Genomic DNA, 16,715 nt, shown 5'->3' with positions numbered 1-16,715 from the left:
GATGCGGTTAGCTAGCCATGAAGCCTGCAGCATATTTCAAGGTTTATCAGACAAATTAATAAGGCTCAGCCATGGTATCCCTCTTTCAAATTGCCATTTGTCCCAGATACAATGTCAGTAGGAAATGAAATCCCTTCAAAGTCTGGTTCATTGGCCAAACCTGCTCCTTGCACCCAGAGGCTCCCACTGAGACCTCTGGGACCAAGTACATCACAAATGTTGTACAATACTAAAATAACATGCTTGGGTTTTGACTAATCATATGCATGTTCACTATAATTCTAATAGTGGCTGTATTCTTTATGGCTCTTCAAAGTTCACCACTCAGGGCTGTATCCGTGCTCCAAAAGTGTATCTCCTCTTTGTCTGCCCGCTCTCTACAGTCAAAATCTGCCACCCACATCCCCCTATTTCCTCTCTATAAGTGACATAAATATATACATGCATATAATAACTGCTCAAGGCTTCTATGAGCCTACAGGTGGAACCCAACCTGCAGACAAAGCTGGCCCAATGCAAGTGGGAGGCCCATAAACAGCATGGTGTCTTTACAATGTGCATTACTTTGGCCTAATTATGTGTAGCCAGGATGGTGATGAGGAGATGTGGTTAGTTTAAGTTGTGGTCCTGTTCATAAAACCTGACTCTCTGCATCAGATGGTTCTGGTGGCCACAGTGAATTATTGATATGCTGCCTATGATTAACAAGGCTGAGAAAATGAATGATTTTAGACTTCTAGGTACATTTTAAACTTTATTGGGAGGAATACACTTTAACTCATAATGATATGTTTTAGCTGTCGACATGATGGCAAGTCCGAATTCACAGGTATCCTTGGTAGCACACCCTCTCATGCTATACCTTTTACCCGGCTTACCTGAAACACAAAGACAGCACACATCAGTATTTCATTCTCTAGTGCAAGTTGGTAAAACTGTAGAACTTTGCATAACAATCATTGTTCCACTGGGTGAGATAGTGTGTGAGTATGAAAAGCTCTACATCACATAAATCTGCATGTTTGATGATTGAACTGAGATTTTGTTTCTGTAAAAAGAAAGCACCAAACAATTAACTTATGTCTGTTCAGTTATGATACTGACAACTGAAGAGGAGAAAATAATGTGCCATTGACTGCACTTGGTGGGAACCTCATAACCAGATGGGTAATTTTCTCAGGACGAAAAGAACACATTTCTAGAATTAACACTTTTGCTGCAATAAGTCACTTCAGTATCATATTGTTTGTTCATTGTACTGCATTCTACATTCTTAAAATCTTTAAGTTGACACATGTTTCACTTGGTGTTTGGATTGATCGAATACGCTTTCTGAAGGCGGAATTTGGCAATAAAACAAGAAACCAAAAGTTAAACTAAATAAAAAACCTAATTCCAAAGTTAATCTTATATTGCTTTAGGTATGCAGTAAGTATATTAGTGGAATTAAGGCATCATGTGCTTGACTAACTATACAGTTTAAGAGCGTAACCTTCCACAGCAATAAGTCAGTACGGGTGCCCAACAGCCAGGACACTGACCTATATGGATATCAGTGATGTATATTTTAGTGGAAAGACAGCAAGTGCACTTAGAGGGGAAATTACCTGGTACATGGTTATCAAAGCATGACGTTTAATTTATGTATGTAATACTATAGCTGCTGTGGCTGATGAGGGTAGCACATTTGGGAGCAAAAACTTTTTATCTTTTTTAGTTCACGGTATGAAGAAGCAAATCTTGGGGAGACCCACTTTGGCTTAATAATAAGCAGGGCTTCTCACACCAGTCTACAGATGACCACATGTTGGCCATTCCCCCCGTGCCACAGCTGTTCCTTCTGGGTACTATGTAGCCATTGAAAATGGTGTGCGTGCAAGGCCTTGCTCTGATTGGGTGAATGCTTTGTCAATCTGATTCTTCAACAACATGATCTTTCAACAGTTCTGATTGGACATGCTTTCAACAAATTAGAAGATGGGGGGCGTGGCCGAGCGCGGAGCGAGATGGCCGCCTAGTCCGCGAGCTCCGCTCGCCACGGCATTATTCCTGCTCATATCCTGCCTTCCCCGGATTGCACAAGCTCGGGCCGAGCTGACACGGCGTCGGAAGTCACGGGGATTAGCGGGCGGCAACTCCGATATCTGGCCGTGACCGGCAGCCCTTTTTTTCATCATTTTTGCCTGGTGCCGTGGCGGCGTCCGACTCCTGGCTGAGGGACCGGATGTTGCTGCCGGCCGCGGATGCCACTCGAGGACGCGGCTTTGCGGGCCACGAAGCCCATAACTTGGAACTGCGGGAGGCACACTGCACCCACTTAGACGGGCCTGATGAATAAGCGCTGCCCCAGATACGGACGCGCACGCTGGAGATTCGCTTCCACCACCTAGTAAGACTGTCCCTTTGTTCTTTATGCTGTGTGTGGGTCGACTGGACGGGCTGGGTTCGCCATTTTGGAACGGGCGCAACGTTGTTGGTTTTTGCGGATCTGGGGCAGACCTGCACATCGTTTTCGGACCTCGGAGATGTGGAGGTCGGCACTCCTGCGCACAATTTGTGGGTCTGTCCCTGCTACCAAGACTCTGTGCCACACAGCGCTAATACTGCCCGCGCTTCTCATGGGGCATCCTGTGACTGAGTGATCGGTGTACGGGCAAGGGGAAATGGCGGATTGCTCGTAGCAGCTGGGTGTGGCTCCGGCCCCCGTCTGGTGGATTTCATACCAGCCTTTTGGCTAGGTGGTGCTGTGGGGGCTACTGACACTGGCTGGGTGAGAAGATACACAGAGTGCGAGAGAGTTTATATTGGCTAAGCAGGATGGGACCTACGGTTCGAGACCTCATTGATGCTCTGAGCTCCCTTCGTCTTGCCTGGGTGGACGGGGCCAGGGACCTTGGACGGCAGCCAGACGCTATTATCATCCCGCCAAGAGATGAGGGCTCCGGCGATCCGGGGAGAAGTGGTGTCGTAAGCGGATCTCTACCGCCACTGAGTGCAACTGCTGCGTGTCTACAGGTGGTTCCGCGGAGGGCCCTGGATAGTGTTGGTCGCAGGTCCAACTCGACCGGCCGCGTGAATGTGACATCGGGGCCTGGTGCCGCAACGCATGCGGATCGCCTCCATGGGCCTGTTCCACTACCCAGCCATCTTGCGCTGTCCCTGATGTGTCGCAATCTGAGAGATTGGCCCGGAGCCCTGTTTTTGTGCCTACATATCTCGAGGAGATCTCTTCTCAGCCCCTTGCTTCTGGGGTCTCTCACGGAATTGACTTTGTTCCACCTGCCTGGCCACCCTGTTCATCTGAGGCTGCACTCCATTGCAAACTTCCAGTGGCTACGTATTGACGGAAGGGTCAAGCTGGGACAGGAGTGAACTCTTCCTCTATATATCGCAGGATGGATGCCCGGTCACCCATTATGATGTGGACGCTTTGCTGACCTATACTACGACGCCGCCATTGCTTGTCGACCTGTTAGTCTGTTTGTGATCGAGCCTGAGCTGCTTTGTGCGGGTGGGGTGGGGCGGGAGTCTGGTTGTGTTGATTTTCCCCCGTCTTTTCCCTTATGTGGGTATTCCTGGGGCGACAGGCACGTTAGTTGGGGGGGGGGGGGGGGGGGTGTAGCCTCTTCGACGTGCAGGGTGGGGGGACTGGGGCTTGACTTTCGTTTCTTTTTGTTTCTATGGCCTTTTCTTTTTTCTTGTTCTTTCTCTTGTTTCTCTTCTTCTTTCTTATATATCTTGGGTCAGACGAGGGGTTAGGGTTTGGTTCTTTCCGGGACGATTTTTGCGCTTTGCGTTTATGTCTTTATTGTATGGTTTATTGATTCTATGGCTAAGATATCGATTTTAATGCATAGTCACTGAATGATTACATATTCTGCTCTTCCTTCCCTCCTATACTTCTGTTTGAGGGCGCATATCCTGTCTACGAATTGTCCCACGTAATATATGCTTTTTTGTAGGTCGTCGGATCCTTTCACTGATGCCATACAATGAACCCTCTTACATCCTGGTATACCATAGACAAGCTAGATCGCAACTCCTGAGGTGATATATTGATTGGGCGGACGCTAACTGGGGCGACATGCACTTCCGCACTTGTGTATCCTGCTTGTAATGACTTACGCCAGTATTTTGATAACGCTGTTTCACTTGTGGATACCCTGCTATGTGGCTCGCCCTCTCAGCTACCCGGTCTGACTTTAGGACGATTCGTCAAAATTACAAAATGAAACCCTCTTTATCCTTTTCCTGTAGTTCCTTGCCAGTACATCGTAGTGTTGTTATTTCTGTCATTTATTGCAGCGCAAGGTAACTTGGAATGTTTTACAGTGTCATAGCGGCCGGCCCGCAGTGGTTGTAGGCAGACGCTGTGTACAATGTTTACGATAAATAAAGGTTTTCAAAAAAAAAAAAAAATTAGAAGATATTTCATACAGTTAAGACCATTCTGATCTGGCAGCTAGTGGTTTTCTGTGTTTGGGTGCAAAATCATTTTCTGAATTCGCTAGCCTGCTCTCGGGGCATATTCTTTTTACAGTTTTATACATTGTGATCTTGGTTCACAAAGAGGGTTTTACAGCCAGACTATGCTACATATATATTTTGTCTTGGAGGGAAGCATGATGTAAAGGACTGGATTGGAGGCAACTAGTTGCGGAATTAGGTTGTAAAAAGAGAAGCCAAGTAACTGTCAGTGGCGAGGCTGATTATGACCCAGAAACATAAGATCTTCAATAACCACCACTTGCTCATAGGGAGCCAGTAAAATAGAACAAGATGGACAAAAATACTAGTTCTCTTACTGAGCCCCAGAATAACCACTCTGGCTAAGTTGTAGTTTCTAGAAGCGATAGCTGACAGTCGTACAACAGAGAATTACAATAGTCTAACCAAGCAATGATAAGGGCATGAAATAGATTTTTCTGGAGCAGCTCTGCAGGAATTGAGGGGCATATTATCAAGGGGGTTTATCTCCGCTTTTTTGGCTTTAAAAGCCAAGAAAGCGGAGATGAAATTATCTCCCTATTACCTAGCTGTCGCTAACACCAGTTAGCGACAGCTAGAAGGAGATAGCGACCATCTTGCTTGTCAGTAATATTTATCACTAATGACATGCAAAGTGGGCGTGCCGAGATGTTAGCGACTGGAAACAGTTGCTAACATCGCTATCTCCTATTACCAACTTTTGGAGATATTCGCACTAAGTGCGATTATCTCCAAAAGCTAACACCTGCCCCTGAGCAGTTCTTAGCCATGTTATCCAATGGTAGGTGGATAACATGGCTAAGAGCATTAGCTCGGTAATGCAAGAATATCGCTGACTTTTCAGCGATATTCATGCATTTCGGCCGATTTTTATCGCTTAGGAGAAAAACCTTGATAATATCAAGGTTCCTAAGTGATACAAATCGCCGCAGCTCGGCGATAAAAATATTGCCGCTAAGCCAACATAGCGATAATTATCGCTAGTTGTTGGTAATCTGCCCCCGATTGGGGCCCAAATGGAAGAGCTGGGCTGAAGACTTCGAGGATTTCATGAGGGGGTCTCAAGTGCAAGACTCTAAGCAGAAGCATTGATAGGAAAAGACATTGCACAGATCATTAAAGAACTGCCTGCTGCCAATGCCACCTCATATGAACCTTAGACTACGAGAGGTATACGTTCAACCTTGCTTCGCAGTAAAAGGGCAAGTCAATGTGTGACTCCATTGCTCGCATTTGGCGCCTAGCCCGATACTGTGAGTTTGACACTTTCAATACTGAAGATGCACTTCGACTGCGCATTATTGAAGGGTGCCAGTCAGAATCACTACGCCGCCGATTATTAAAGAAACACTATACGCTTGAAGAAATAGAGGAACTCACTTGCATTATTGATCAAGCAGAAGACCACGCCAAGAAGATGGAAGCCAGCAAATCTGAAAAAAATGGAACAAGCCTTCATTGCTCGCATTTGGTAAATAGCCCGATACTGTGAGTTTGACACTTTCAATACTGAGGAAGCACTTCGACTGCACATTATTGAAGGGTGCCAATCAGAATCACTACACAGCCGATTATTAAAGAAACACTATACGCTTGAAGAAATAGAGGAACTCACTTGCATTAATGATCAAGCAGAAGACCACGCCAAGAAGATGGAAGCCAGCAAATCTGAAAAAAAGGACCAAGCCTTCCGAATGCAGTCTCACACAGACTCGAGGCGCCGCTCCGACCGCCGCAAGTCTGGAAGACTGACGCAGTCCCTCCGTGCAACCTCCTCGCGCAACGGAACCCGAAACAGTCAGGCAAGCAGACCAGCCTCAAAATGCTACAGATGCTCGACACAACTTGTCGAGCTTTAATACACAGTGGAGGACTCCCCGCACATTTTCAACAAGTTTCCAAATCTCTTCAAAGGCCTTGGGAAGCTTAACCAGTTCAAAGTCAAACTACACATCAACGAACAAATATCACCAATAGCTCAGCATCCTAGGAAGGTGCAGTTTCACCTGCAACAGGCAATTGATGACGAGCTGCAGGACCTGCTATGGACAGACATCATTGAACGATCCACATGGCCCACTCCCTGGGTGTCACCAGTGGTGGTAGTGCCCAAGAAAGGACAAGAAAACAAAGTACTCCTGTGTGTGGACATGCGTGCACCGAATACAGCTATTGAGTGGGAACGACACCACGGACCCCACATCAGTGATATAATTGCACGTCTCAATGGGGCGACTGTCTTTTCAAAGCTAGATCTCGATAAGGGATACCACCAGCTGGAACAACATGAGAAATGACGCTACAATACCACCTTTACCACCAATCAAGGCCTGTTCCGCTATAAGTGCTTAAACTTCGGAATATCTTCAGCCGCTGAGATCTTTCAAGAAGCCATCTGGCGGGTAATCCAGGGCATCCCAAAGGCTTTCAATTATAGTGACGATATCCTGGTCTTTGGGGAAAATGAAGCGGAACATGACAAAGCCTTGGACCGAGTGCGCCACGCCCTACTCAATGCTAACCTCACACTCAACCCCGATAAATATGAATTCCACAAGTCTACACTAAAATTCTATGGACATATCTTTTTCAAAGACGGCATGAAACCAGACCCGGAGAAAGTGTCTGCCCGTTCTGACGCTCCACAACCAAAGGACATCAGTGACCTCCTCTCTTTCCTGGGGATGGCAAGCTATTGTGCCCACTACATTAAAGACTATGCTACCATCAGCTACCCGCTCAGAGAACTCACTCGCCAATGTCAGCATTTTCTGTGGTCACCCGCGTGTGAACATGCGGTCAATAAAATCAAGAAGGCAGTGAGCACTGCTATCAATTTAGCATACTTTGACACCAAAAGAAAGACTGAATTCACTGTGGACCCCAGTCCTGTAGGCCTGGGTGCCATACTGGCATAATAACAATGAAGCAGACCAACGTCATGTGGTAGCCTATGCCAGTCGCAGTCTCACTGATACAGAGAAGGCTTACTCGCAGCCTGAGAAAGAGAGCCTCGTGGTTGTGTGGGCCTGTGAACACTTTCACCTGTTCGTATATGGGAAGCACTTCACACTCATCACGACAGCCAAGCGCTTGTCACCATCTTTGGCAAACCGCAGGCGAAGATTCCCCCACGGATAGAAAGATGGGGTCTACGCTTGCAAGACTATGTTTACACCATCGTCCACTAACCTGGAAAAGCGGAAAACCCAGCGGACTATATGTCACGGCACCCACAGGCTCACACACTAGAACGATGCTAGGTAGTGGAGTATTACATCCACTTCGTCATTGACAATGCATACCCTCCGGCAGTGCCACTGGATGCTATTCGTGAAGCATCTGCTCAGGATTCCACCATTCAGGCCATCATGGTCCGGATACGCACCAACTCATGGAGACACCTGGACAACAGTCACCAGGAAACAACCGTCGACACTCAAGAACTCGTGGCATTCAAACACGTCCAAGAAGAACTATCAATCAGCACGGATGGTCTATTACTGAGAGGGGGGAGGATAGTCATTCCTCACCAATTGCGACAAGGAGTCATCTACTCGAAGGGCACAGAGGAGTCGTAGCCACCAAGAAAGCACTCCAGGAACATGTCTGGTTCCCATTACTTGATCAAATGGTAAAAGCCACACTCAAGGACTGCGCCTCATGCCAATTAGTGAGTTGAGACAAACCTCCGGCCCCATTGCAGATGTCTGAACTACCTGATGTGGTGTGGCAACAAGTTGCTATTGACTTCTTTGGTCTGCTAAAATCAGGCAAATATATCATTGTCATTATGGATGAATACTCTCGCTTTCCCATCACGCATCAAGTATCCTCCACCCAAGCGACGGCTGTCATCCCTGTCATCGCTGAAACATTTGCAGCATGGGGAATCCCCATAGTGGTGGAAACAGATAACGGGCCACCATTCAACGGCCATGAATTTGCAGAGTTTGCAAAACATCTCAACTTGAAACATTGGAAAATCACCCCCTTATGGCCTCAAGCCAATGGAATGGTTGAACGATTTATGGGGACCCTCAAGAAGACTGTTCAGCAAGCCGAACTCGCACACCGCAACATTCAGCAAGCGTTAAATGAAGTGCTGTTAGCATACCGGACCAGGCCACACAGTACCACAAACCAATGCCCTGCCTCCCTGATGCTTGGGCGAGTTCCCCGCACGCGGCTGCCCGCCTCGGACACCGTCATACAATCTCGAACCGTGACCACAGATCATGGCACTCTGGTGAAACTTGATCAGGAGAAGAAATCAAAGATGAAAGACAATGCTGACCAACGCAGACATGCACGATGGACGGACATTCATGGAGGAGACTGGGTACTGGTAAAACGGGACCGAAGAACAAAAGCAGACAGTCGCTACCTCTCACACCCGTTGCGAGTCTCCAATCGAAAAGGGACTATGATCACAGCTGAGTCTGAAGGCAGACGGATAACACGGAACATTTCCCACTTCAAAAGATGTAACCCCTCTGTCTACACTCAAGTCCAAGACCGTGGTTCAGGTAGACTCTTCGAGTCAAGTAGGAAACAGTGATGGAGCGCGTCCCAGCTCAGTGATTCCTGATGAGGCAAGGGACCGCTTTGCTCCTGAACAGGCGCGAACCAGCCGTCCATGAAGAACAACCAAGCAACCTGTTAGACTCATTTAAGAACTCTGAGAGGCAGTAAGCACTTTTGTACAAAAAGGAAAGAGGTGTTATGTCGCCTCGGCTGACCCTGGTGTTTTTACAGGGCAGGCGGAGGCGGAAGGGTGGAGCCGGGGGCGAAAAAGGAAAGCTCGGTATGGCGATCGCACCGGGAGAATAAAGCAGTGTTATACCGAGCTCCCGAGTGCGAGTCTTCTTTGGGGGTAAAACGTTATAACTGTGGAGTACACCACATAGCCCCCTCTTACATCCCCCACACACACACCCACTGTCCTCGGAATTCGCCTAAATGTAAAGTATTGCTAAATAAAAGTATGAGCTGGTACCCCTTGCTTTCCCGTTTATGCCCATGGCAATAAAGCCGGTCACTCGCCTCATGGCACTATCTACACACATATAACAAGAGTCTCAGCAGGTCAGTGTCGGCGTTTATTTTTAGTGGTTGAGTCCTGTATATTACAAGTTACATCCATTTGAGCAACTTGAAATTCTAAGATGTTTCAGTAGCCTCACTAAATGTTGGTGCTATTTCAGAAAGGCTTACATCCTTTCGTTCCCTGTAAGATTTGTACATATATTAAAGCAGACACACACAAATCCTCTAAGCTGCAGTACTTGTAACTATAATTTGCACCACACAAAAACACGCTTTTATTTTTGCTAAATTGGTGGCTGTGTTAGCGTCCATTTGGGTAGAGTTGCAGCCAAACAGTTCACTGGTCTCCTTTTGATTATATGAGTAAATGTTTGCTGTGATAATAAAACAATTCTTAAACAAAGTAAGTAATCAAATGAATTCTATTACACACTACTTTTACATGTCACAAAAAATACATTCATTATTTATAATATAAAATTAACAACTAAGCTAATCAATATGGCAAGCACAAGTTGTATCTATGTGTTTCAGGGAGATTAGTTAATGCGCTGTCAATGAACGGGCGAGTAATGAGAGCAAATAATAGGTAAATGTATATAAGGTCACAAAGGCGAGACCAATTGCATTGCAAATGCTTGCTATGAAAGCGTTGACTGAGAGCTCCGGACTTGAGACTAAAAGCAGTGAGTTTCTCACAATGCCTGTCATTGGGGCATTTGGAATTCATGGTCAACCAATCCCTGGCTTTTCTCCACACACCCAATCATTGACAAAGCCAACAGTCTTGTCTATTTTTAGGTGTTCTTATGTTGTTGTGTTACTATATGGGATAAAATAACAGAAAGCTCAGAGAGAAACCAAAATACTGGTCGAGTGGCACACACTCACAGAAATTGTTTGTGTTTAAGTCACGGCTATAACTGCAAAGGCCACGCCCCTTGCAGAGATCCCCCCGCCCCGCCTTTATTCTCATTTGAGCTCTGTATGCAGTTTTTCCTAAGAGTACAGCTGTCAGGTGTGCCTATGTACCTCAAGCAAGCAGTCAATTGCCTGTTACACTGACCTCGTAACATGTTTCAGATTTTACTATACTCACATATCTATGATCTTGTTGTTTTTTGTTCCACTCCCATGTATTAAGTGTATTCTTTCTGTAATGTACACCACTGTTAATTGTTGCTGCACTTAAAGAAAAGCATATTTTATTTTATTTAATGAATAAACTCTTATTTTATTTTAGCATTCTTATCTAGTGCCCATAGCCACAGTCCATCAGCGTGCTGTACAAATATACAACATGATGCACAGCTTTTTACTGAGACATGTTAATAAGTAACGATATTAAATAACTGATAACGATGATGCATTATCCATGAGGGTTACCTGCACTGGCGACTCTTCTGGTGAAGGTGGCACACTTGTCCTCCTTGCCTACACAGTTAACATTCCCATTAGGTGTGCATCCATCAGAGGACTCGTCCGTGAAGCAAGTTGGACAATTGTATCCGTTCATCGTCATGTTTGCAGGAGGCTCTAAAGGAACAAGAGAAATACATCTCAGGGGGTTTTCACTGCATTTGACGAATAAAACACGTCACAGAGGGGATGATGTCCGATCCAACATCAAAGAGATATGAGGACATGTCTTTACAGGAACACATCTATCCTGGAAAGACTGTCCTAGTTAGCCACCTCAACAAGGTTGAAACTCATTTCTCAAATCTTCAATAGAAAGGGAGTCCCATTGCGCAATTCTGGACAAACATACAGTTTCCAGACAGAGGATAACCAAGTCCATCTGTGCATCTCCTCTAAACGGGACATGCGGCACCAAAGGTACTGCCAGTCTCAACTGCAATGCAAGGTGTCCCAGCAACTTTATAAATGAATGGATTAACATTTTCCCTAGAACATCTGACCACAACACCGTGGCCCGTGGACTCCACAGAATAAACTTCGGAGTCAACCCCAACTACCTCATATAATGTAGACTGTGAGGCTTTTTCACTCTCTACTGGGATAGTGGAGGCACGCCATTAAGGCTTATTCTTGGAGAGGTTTTTGATAGAGACTAAGCTATAGCATGATAAAGTAAATAACACACACACTCAAGATGGAAAGGGCTTTTATTTACAGGGGTGTTAAAAAGTAAATTAAACACAATACGCAGAGAACCCTGAAAGGCCCCAACACCTCCCTGTGTTGAGGAACAACATAGAGCACTCATATAGTGTTCAAGCACTCTATAACATTGGTGTCCCAATGGGCTATGCTTGAGTTGAACCAGGGAATTTGAGACTTGCCACAAGTGATGCTATTTGACATTATTGCAACAATCTTATGATATTTCGGACTCTGTTCTAATGGCTCTAGCCCGAGAGGGCTAGTCTGCTGGTTGAAGCTCCAGCTACTCAATGTTTAGACAGAGCACTGTTCAAACACTGTGGTTCGTTGGCTAGTCTGCCAACTTTGGTGCTTGAAAGCAGGGTTTGAGCCTCAGGGTCGGGTCCACATCCTATGATTCTGCGCAAATCACTTAATATCCCTGTGCCTGAATGTGTAATGTAACTGGTGCTAATGTAAAGAGCTCCAATACCTTAGGGTCGAGGTTACGCTATGTAAAATCTGCAAAACAAAAGGCTGTAACAGTTTTTTAGTTTCTAGCACCGAAGTGATGTGATAGTAGATTCGATACTCACTGTGAAGTCCTCTATTGATTATGGATGGTGTTATCACACTTCCGGACACAACTGAAATCTTCTAGTTGTAAGGTACACCAACAGTCCACATGAGAACAGGACTTTAGGATGGAGCCCCAGCACAAAGAAAAATAGTATCTTCTCTATAAGTTCCACCATCTAGTCTTCTTCTGTGTGTCCTTGGAAGTGGAGATTGAGGGATCTGGGTTGGACTCTATTCATTGACTCATCCTCCCAGGGCCAAATGGGAATCCAAAGCAGCCCGGGCAATTTTTGTCATACTAGCTCCCCCAACGGTGCATAGCGTGTGCATTGAGAGAGCCTGACCACTACAAAGGTGAATTTTGAAAAGAGGGTTCTCCACCCCAAGAAAGGTTTGGGAATAAAGAGTGCAATGTACAACACATTTTTCTATTTATATATTCTATTGAATTAGCTTTAGAGCATAGTAAATGATGACCTTACTGTGTACCAGGATATGACCACAAGCGCCTCTCATCTCTGCACAGTCTCTCTCTCACATGTGTTTTATTTGTTTGAAGGCACCTCTCATACCAGTGTAGGGTGTTGGAGCACTTCACATGCACACACACACACCCACAAACACACACACAAAGACAATATATCATACATGTGTAATCAGAGTATGAAGAATGTTACATAAGGCTAAGGGGTCTATAGGATGTAGGATTCACATGCAACTGATACTGGAGGCAGGTTTTAAGAGTGTTTGGTCTGGAGAAGAATAAATTCAAGATTCAGAGATTAGGGTTGCATTTAGTAATTAGAATTTATTTCTACCTAAACAAACCTTTTTTTAACATCACCCATATAAAGAAAGACTGGGAAACACATAACTTTCTGTCCTATACCCTGCAGCTTGCATGCAGCTCTTTGATGGCACTTTATTGCTCATAGTGCTAGATTACCATTGCAACTTTTGAACTGTACAGTCACAAAAGAATCTCTGCGACAAAAGAAGGAGCCAAATGAGCTATACTCGTAAAATACTGTTCTGTGAAATTTCATGGTACTATTAACCCTCTGCACTACCTTCGATGAAAAAATACAGACATTAGGCAAAACACCCATCTCTCTCCAGCAGGTACTTTAATCAATAGAGTAATCTTGACACTTTTATCATATGTGGATTTAGTTCTTTTTCTCTAGCAAGTCTTTGCTTGTTTAGTTGAAACTCTATATCCCACTCACTCTCTTTGAACCTCCACCTTTCCCTTTATCTTTCAAAGTGTACGGCCCTATCTATGGGGGCAATCAATGGTGTGGGATTAGGTATGTACCCAGTGGAGGAAACCGGGGCCCCAGGAATAGCAAGGGTGGAGGGTCAGAATCTGACGAGACTAAACCTACTGCTGTTTCTGTGATTGTGATGACGATATTTTCACTATCAAATGTTTTGAAATTCATACTGATATTAACATATAACACGCAAATGTACTAGGTGTGTACTATTCACGTTTAGACTGACCACAGCTAATGTGGGCCTCATTTTAATACGGTTAGTGCAGTGCCTGGCTGCAATCTTGTTCCATGTTGTGTATCTTTCTTTTTTTCAGGAGAAAAGGAACCAGCAATCTTAAATGGTGCCACTTTTGTTTCCTGTTCCTATGTGAACATTTGCGTTTACACAATCTGTTCAGAACAAACGAGCAATTGCAGAGTACTTCTTGGACCAAGCGTATCTCATTATGTTGCAGATAACCGTAAGTCCAAAGTAGGTTTAGAGATGGATCATTGTGCAGTAGCCTTTGAAAATAATACATTTTTGTTATCTCCAGGTACCTTAAAGCGATTGGCCCTTTGTGTGGGAATCATGGGTAGGTGTATCAAGTGTTAGAACTGCGTGATTTAAACTAATGTAATGTTGACAGAGATTCAGGTACATAAAGCAGATGCCCTTTCACCTGCCTTTCCAGCAGAATCCTTTTTCCTGACATCCTAGCAGAACCTTTCCCTGACTTAGCATGGTCTCTTTATGGTAGAACTAGCCTTGCTTAATTTGCCTTTGAGATGTATCATAGTGTTTGTTCATGATCTTTGATTTGCTTTGAATATATTGATTAACACATTTATGTATTGATTAAAAACGAATTTGATGATTTGTGTTTAAAACTTTGCTACCCCTTTGAAAAACCGTTATGGTTTTGAAACTTAACCACTCTCTGTCTTACATGTGGAGCCAAATGTGTTTCACGTTATTGACTTTTATTGTTGTTTGATGCCAGCCTGAGTCTGAACTGAAGATTTATCGGAAAGTGCTTTCTGAGGTAAAGAACGTTTATAACTAAACTTTTAGTACGCAGGGAATCATAATGCGGTCATTACAACGACCCCATTGTGATTTCGCATACCATTACTCCACAAGTCGGAACAATGACTTGTGGAGGGAGGGTGGAAGGTGTTGGATTTAAAATCCAAGACCTTCGCTAGTTTCCGCACAGACTGAAGTTGGAGAATTATACTATTCCAACATCCAGCGCCCCCCCTCCGCAAGTCGTTGTTCCGACTTGCGGAGTAATGGTATGCGGAATCACAACGCGGACGTTGTGATTCCCTGCATACTAAAAGACTGCGGAATAAGGAGGCATATTTGCTTTCTGAACCTGAATTTGTACCAGAATTTTCAAGGAGCAATTTGTTCTATCACTGGTCACATTGTGGGCATCCTGTCACCTCAAAAACTCAGTCATAAAAATCTGCCTTATGCAGCCCCTGCTAATGTCAGCAGCATTCTGTACAGGCTGCTTTCAGCTGATTACTTGTCCTTTAATTGGTGCATTTGTAGTTTTTCTTTGACAGTTCTATTAAGATGTGCGAATAACTACAAATTCATCCAATAATGAGTCTACAGATTGAACTCCCTCCTGGATTCCTAGTTGATGGTAGGCAGATTGCTTTCTATGGGCTTCCGAATAGCAGTCATCATATATCTAAAAGTGTTTGAAATGCTACTATGGTGAACTTATAAGTAAACATTTGACAAATTGAGGTCCCCTTTAAACATTTTTAAACCTTATTCATTTTCAGAAGGCCGGTCAAATGTTGGATGGCAGATCAGGAATGTTCCTTACCCAGAATTTCGTGATGGTTACAGTTGTCTGTGTTGCAGCACGTTGTTGAGATCTGCAAGGAATGGCCAGCGCCCCTGATCACCACTTCTTTTCCACAGGTGGCCAGATTGGAGGGGTGCGAGCAACCCTTTAATGAAGTTAAACCGATTTTGGGCCCTACGTGAAAAGAACACATTTTATGATTATAAGATAAGGGAATTGCAGCAACAAACATCTTAATATCTAATACCTCCACAGGCCCTCTATCTCCGAATGGCACTGTAGCACACTGGGTGATTTTTCGACTGTTTTTAGAATCCCTTCTTTTTTTGCTCTAGCCCTTCAGTACATTATGAACTTGCTTCTCTCAGTTCAAAGTGTATTGTTGAGACCAACAGCTACTCTTCTGAGTTCTAAGAGCAGCACAATTTGCTTTTGGCATGGCAAGAAAGTTCTATGAATGTTCCAGAGGTTAAAATGATGTCATAATGAATAGAAAAGGGCACAACTGATTGATGTGCAATACAAACAAATGGCCATACAATTCAATCTAAATATTGAGCTAGTAGTGTGTGGGTGAATAAATCACACTTCTCACCCCCATAAATCGCAACATCTTCGTAGCAAATTCAAGATCTTTATCTGGTCTCCCGCTGCACTGTTTACCAACTTCTTCAACCTTGTTGTTAATGGTGTTTTGTAGTGACTGCACTTCATTCTTCCTTCCCCATAGTCTCCTGCCTAGCCCTGTAGATTATTGACATCATGATGATGTATTGGAATGCTAAACAGCTCTAGGATTTCAGTTGAGAGTTAGAGCTGAGCTGGTACCATCCTGCTCCTGGTGGGGTTCTTATTTCCTTTACTTTTACTTAATGAATATACTACTATCCTGTACCATCTTAATTTAAATAAATATATTTCAACAGCTACCTGGTTTCCCGATCATCCTTCACTACGCATATTTTGGTGATGATTTGGGCCTCTTCTGAATGGACCTTCAGTTATCTGCTTCAACCTGCTTCCTACAAATGGACTTTCTTTATTCAACTAACTACAAGGTATGAACTTCGTTTACTTCTCCCTAATGCCTCACAAGCAAACTGGCACACTGTTAACCCCACAAGTGACCACTCCACCGGTCGCCCTCTTACTTAAACTGCCAGTCCCAGCTGTAATTGATGCCTTCTTGAGGCAAGCATTTCAGTCCTTGCTGTAATCTACTACCTACCTTGTGAGGATTTCCCTGCTTTTCTGCTTGTTTTTCCAAGTTGAAAATCTCCGTGAACTACGATCTGGGGCTCGTTTTCAAAACAAACTGGCATTTTTTAAAGTTCTTTATTCACTTAATTAAACAATTTGTTAAAACCGTCTGCCATGATGAACTCCTGCTACCTTGTTGACG

At 44.4% G+C, this 16,715-nt stretch overlaps 1 protein-coding gene across 1 annotated transcript in view; it reads right to left on the bottom strand.

Moving 5' to 3' along the window:
* Nucleotides 1-747: 747 nt before the first annotated feature.
* The window catches only part of LOC147701143 (phospholipase A2 inhibitor and Ly6/PLAUR domain-containing protein-like), a 42,489-nt gene continuing 26,521 nt past the window's right edge, over nucleotides 748-16,715 (bottom strand). Inside the window, exons 3-5 of the mRNA XM_086929309.1 lie at nucleotides 15,332-15,487; nucleotides 10,924-11,073; nucleotides 748-878 (exon numbers count right to left, since the gene is read on the bottom strand). Coding sequence (XP_086785435.1) covers nucleotides 748-878; nucleotides 10,924-11,073; nucleotides 15,332-15,487 — 437 coding nt within the window. The remainder of the gene's footprint in view (nucleotides 879-10,923; nucleotides 11,074-15,331; nucleotides 15,488-16,715) is intronic.

The sequence above is a fragment of the Lissotriton vulgaris genome, chromosome 7, assembly GCF_964263255.1.
Source record: "Lissotriton vulgaris chromosome 7, aLisVul1.2, whole genome shotgun sequence".
Lineage (NCBI taxonomy): Eukaryota > Metazoa > Chordata > Amphibia > Caudata > Salamandridae > Lissotriton > Lissotriton vulgaris.
This window is presented reverse-complemented; position numbering and strand designations above follow the sequence as displayed.